General features: G+C 40.1%; 1 protein-coding gene across 1 annotated transcript; it reads right to left on the bottom strand.

Moving 5' to 3' along the window:
* Nucleotide 1: 1 nt before the first annotated feature.
* On the bottom strand, nt 2-1,135 carry TM35_000241010 (putative retrotransposon hot spot (RHS) protein; the record flags this gene model as incomplete). The annotated part of the gene is made up of 1 exon (XM_029027513.1): nt 2-1,135. A coding segment is annotated over one exon (1,134 nt), but the record flags the coding sequence as incomplete, so codon positions are not given.
* Between the last annotated feature and the right edge of the window lie 3,989 nt (nt 1,136-5,124).

The raw sequence follows: 5,124 nt of genomic DNA on the forward strand, positions 1-5,124 counted from the left end.
TTTTTTCTTTATTTTCTTCACCTTGTTTAAAGAATCCTCTTACAACAATTACTGCCTTTTCTTCTTCTTCGTACCAAGTCACCTTTCCACCATCACTCTTCTTTTCAAACAGATAGGCCCCACCCCTAATGAAGTACGCAACCACTGGGATTCGTTCTGCATTGTAGTGCAACAGTTGGTAGAGGAGGAATGAACCAGCTGCAAAGGACTTGCCAATTCCAGGCGTTCCAATTAACACATATGGAGTGAGTTTCTTCTTAGCATCCACATGATTGCCAAAATACTCATCCATATCCTTTAGAATTTTATACCATACACGCATCACCTCCTTGTTAACATAAATATCACAGCTCTTCCTCATACTGAACTCTGTGCATGACCATCCTTTCTTGGAGGTAAGCAGCATCAACTCCAGACGTCCATCCTCGGGTTTCTCATTATCATTATCGTCCTCTACAGAACCCTTCCTCACCTCATCATCTGTCCACGGTTGCGGTGGATGGCCTTCTTTCACTTGCATACCGAATCCCTCACCATCAACACCCTCCACATAGTGCCATGTCGCATTATACAGAGATTCATATACACCTTCCACTACCACAGATGTGGCATTCTGAGAAACAAACATCTGCTTCCCCTTTGCAATATTAAGAGCTCCATCCAACTTTCCCCTTGCCATTAAAAGAATACTCTCCTTCTCTGTAAATTCATCCCATTGCTGGAGAGAGTAAACTCCTGCTTTTTCAAGATTGTTTGCAACCTCGTTCAGATTGTTTGCAGCCTCTATTCTCTTGTAGGTGGGCAATGCAGTAATATGATCCCTTAGTTCTTTATCCTGAATATACATATCCGGTTGTACGGCAAATGCCTCCATGGTAACATTCTCATTGGAATCAACAACACCCCTGCCACCCACATTATTGCGGAGGAAATCATTTAGTTTAGGTGTCTCCACCAGTACTTCCCTGACTCTACTGTTCAATGTCCACTTGGGTTGAGGTACAACTTCCACTCTTGCACGTACCGCTGGCGGTTGATCAGGATCATTTTCTCCTTCTCTTCTTGACATCACTTCACCATGCGTGTGTTCCACACTTGTCAAATCTTCCTCTTCGTTACTCGCATGGACATTCATTCTTTTTCTCCTTCTCTTGTTAATCTTTTTTTTTTTTTACTACTCACACACTTCTGCAATACCAAAACAAAAAGAAAAAGAAAAGAGAGAAAATGGATGAAATGTCTGTAAAACTACACAGGAAACAATTTGCACTGAGTGACACACACACAAACACACAATCTACAAGAATACGAGACTCATGTTACCAAGAGAAAGCAATTTGTATGTACACTGCATCTAACTCAGAATATGCAGCAGGGGTTTCCATTCAGTGTCATTGCACAGTGATTTACTCCCTACCGTCTGTTATCCTGCAAGATAAGGGTCATCCTCATGCACAATGAGTTGTGTTCACTCCAGTATCAATACTCAATCAGCAGTGAAGAAGACTCCTTTATTCACCACAACGCAGATATCAAGCACATGTTCATGTTTGTGTGGTCACAGAATGCGTGCAACACCACTATCCACTGAGGAACACCACTGCAATGCATCCCACAAACACAGTTTCATTCTTTTATTTTTGTATTGTTTTGATTTCATCCACATCATTCCAACTGGTTGTCCAGTTCATTTTTCTTTGACACTGCTTTCTTTTCTGTTCTGTATTAAAAGCAGCAACAAAGAAACAATCCCATTCTCTTTCCATCATGCAGCAAAAATGTTAACACTAACAAAGGGTCTCTTGGTGAGGTCCACCATCTCCCCTCCTTTCCCCTTCAGGCACTAGAGAAAACCACTGCAAGAGAGGCGACAGTGCAACAGACAACACACACTTTCGTCTCTGCGTTGCCTCAATACTACTCCTCTCATCATCATCACCATCAGTCTGCAATAAAGTGAAAAGGAACAACAACACTGACTATTCACAAAAAGAGGAACATAAACTTTATTTTATTTTGCATCACACCCTGCGTGCAAGAAAACACAACCCAAGTGAAAAATAAAAACTACACCAAAGGAGTTACACCATCGTAGAGCAGCAACTAGAAGGTAATAAAACCACAGTCATAGCTCACCACAAAAAAAAACCCTGAAAATATCCCCTGGCAGGAGGCTCCATCTCGTCAAGTTACAACCCTCTCGAGTCAGCAATCCAACCCTGTACAGCAAGAGGAATATATTGGTATAATACACACTGCAATAACTTCTACCAGGTCTTTCAAACCCTAAGAGAAGGAAAAAAAAAAACAAGTAACAGCTTACCAATAGAAAAGGGTTTCTCTTTTCTTTTTTTTCCCTCGTATTCCTCGCAATCATATCCATCATGTCCTCAAGGTCCACCACCAAAGAAGCACACCCAATAAGAAAAGAAATGCTCACTCACCAACAACATTGTCAATCAAGCAGTTCAATTATCCAATAACGACAGAACACATTAACACAACATTGGAATTCCTTACACCAACGTCTCTTTAAAGGCATCAAAGGGAGACAACCAACAACACACAACCAAATGCTTGAGTGGACACGACCCTCTGCAGAAAATTCATTATATTCAAACTCGGTAACTCTGTGGATTGAGTACCACCTGCTTGGAGAGAAAGCATTATGAAATATCTCAACACTTCCCTGGGTTGTGTTGCAGTGCTTTGTAGCGTGAATACCATTCTCCACACTATTGTCTCCCTCAGACGCACACTTTTTTTTTTCAAATATTTATGCTTGATAACCATTCAAAAAGATGTGTCCTCCCCTCTCACAAAGTCCATTGCATGGCCGAACACCATTAAAACGAGACAATGGATCACAAGGAATGCTCTGTTCAAATATAGTCATAACCCTGAAAATGTGAAAAAAACAATGTCTACAACACGGATACATCACGTTTCTTTTCTTTTTCCCTTTTTAAACCTTCGGACATTGCAGCATTTACCCCCCGGCACCTCCCATCATTACGGATATCCCATGAGATTTTCCATTTGCGCACAACGCCATACTGGATCAAGATTGCGCAAACGAGATGCCGCGAACGCGAAATGCTGTAATTGGGCACCCCTTTGGGTGAGCAATAATGTACCTGTTATCATCCGTCTCGCAAAATTCACGTAGCAATGGGAGCAAGATTCATTTCTAAACAGTTACCCCCTTACCGCAAACGAAGAGTGTGACCCAAGGGGGTGGGTTTAGAGGGCAGTGCGATCGTCTGGGTGAGACCCCAGGTGTGCAACGGATGCGTCTGCTCAAATAAATTCTCCTCTTTTATGTTTTGACTTATCGGAAACAAATGGGCGCCAGAGTCCCCCACTTTAAATTTTGAACTTGGACACGGCGCCTTCTTCAAGTAGGGAAAAGAACGGGACGGGGTGCGACAGAATATTGATAGAGAATTGTTTGGACTGTTTGAATGGAGTCATTTTCTTTTTTTTTTTCGCGTGTGTGCGTGGACCCTCGTGCGATATGCATTTCCAATAATGCAGGAATACTTCCCACTCTGTGCAAAGTTATAACTTGAACAAGGTAACGCCTGACAGAGAGTGTGGGCACGTATACGTGGTCAAAAGTATACCGTCAGAGTCAAGAAAATTCTGATTATTTGCTTGCACATTAAAATCCATATCAATGACGATGAGTGTAGATCACTAGAAAGGGTATCCTATCCAACATTCTCCAATCATCCTCCATTTGCGTGAATAACCAACAATAATAATAATAAAACGAGCTCTGCATCAGCAGAAACCACAAGAAGAAATAACCATAAAAATAATATTGGTCACAAACTATTTTCGTAATGTTACAGTATTATTTCTTTCATTTTCCCTCTTAACCCTGTGCCAAATATCTTCCTTGTTGTTTGTGTTGTTTTTCTGTATTATTAATGTTTGGAATTCGCATGCAGAAACAAACTGAGAATTCTTTGCAATATGGGGTGTGTCCACTCACTTTATTTCACTTCCCTCTTCGCCCCAGCACCGTAGCGCAGACTCCTATTAAGTATTTTCCGCAACGCTGGTAAATTAACGTGGGGAGTTCACGATTTCATCGACCCTAGGAAAAATACATACAGTTGGGAGTAAATACCCACACATAATTCTGGAGAATGCTGCAGCGTCGTAGAAAGAGAATGGCAATTTCACCAGGTCTCATGCAATCACTAGAATTGCACCACCTTTTCTGTGACAACTTGTAGGTGAGAGAAAAAAGAATAGAGAAACGAAAAAAAAAGAATAAAGGCAACAACAAACAAAACACCCCTAGAGCAAGAAATAATGGCAATATTTGTAAGAAAGTAAAAAAAAGAGAAACAAATATTTTTGACCTTATCTTAGCACACCCTGCATTCCCCACCCCGTTTTCACAAATACATCCCAATAATTTTTCCGGTGGTTTTTACCAAATAAAAAACAGAACTGACGAAACGCAAGTGCTGAGAAGTCCTTTTAACCCGCCTTTCGTTCGAGAGAGTGTGGGTTCGGTTGGGTGGATCCCCCAAAAGCTACGTTTGCAGTCTGTAAAATGAACAAAAATAAATTTGCATAATAAATAATAAGATTCTACCATTATTTTCACAAGATATCAGGAAAAAAAATAATGCGTTTTATCAATTAAATTCATTTTCTGTTTTTTTTTTTTTCCTTCTACCCTGGTCTCTCCATAAAAAAATTGCTGAAAAGTCCCTACATTGACTCATCAAATAAACATAAAAATAAAAGTAAAAAGGAAATATATATTCACTATCTCTCCCCTTAAAGATGTGAGGGAAAAAGGGAATATTTTTTCATGATGGTACCCACCTCAACGTACCTAGAAAGGTTTTGCACATATCATTACGAAAAATAAGAAACAGAGGGAGTGCACTCACCCACACACCTTTTTTTTTTTTTTTGGCATGCTTTACAAATGTACGATGTCCATACTTTACTTCTGCTCGTACATCAATTAAAAGATAAAAATAAATCAAATGCACATGGTTTCTTCTTTGTCTCTAAGGTTATATATTTTTTGTTACATGTTTACACCTCAAAAAAGAAGCAGCGGTAATACGGTGTGAAGAGTAACTACCAAAA

This window comes from Trypanosoma theileri (assembly GCF_002087225.1).
Source record: "Trypanosoma theileri isolate Edinburgh chromosome Unknown TM35_Tth_24_V1, whole genome shotgun sequence".
Taxonomy (NCBI): domain Eukaryota; phylum Euglenozoa; class Kinetoplastea; order Trypanosomatida; family Trypanosomatidae; genus Trypanosoma; species Trypanosoma theileri.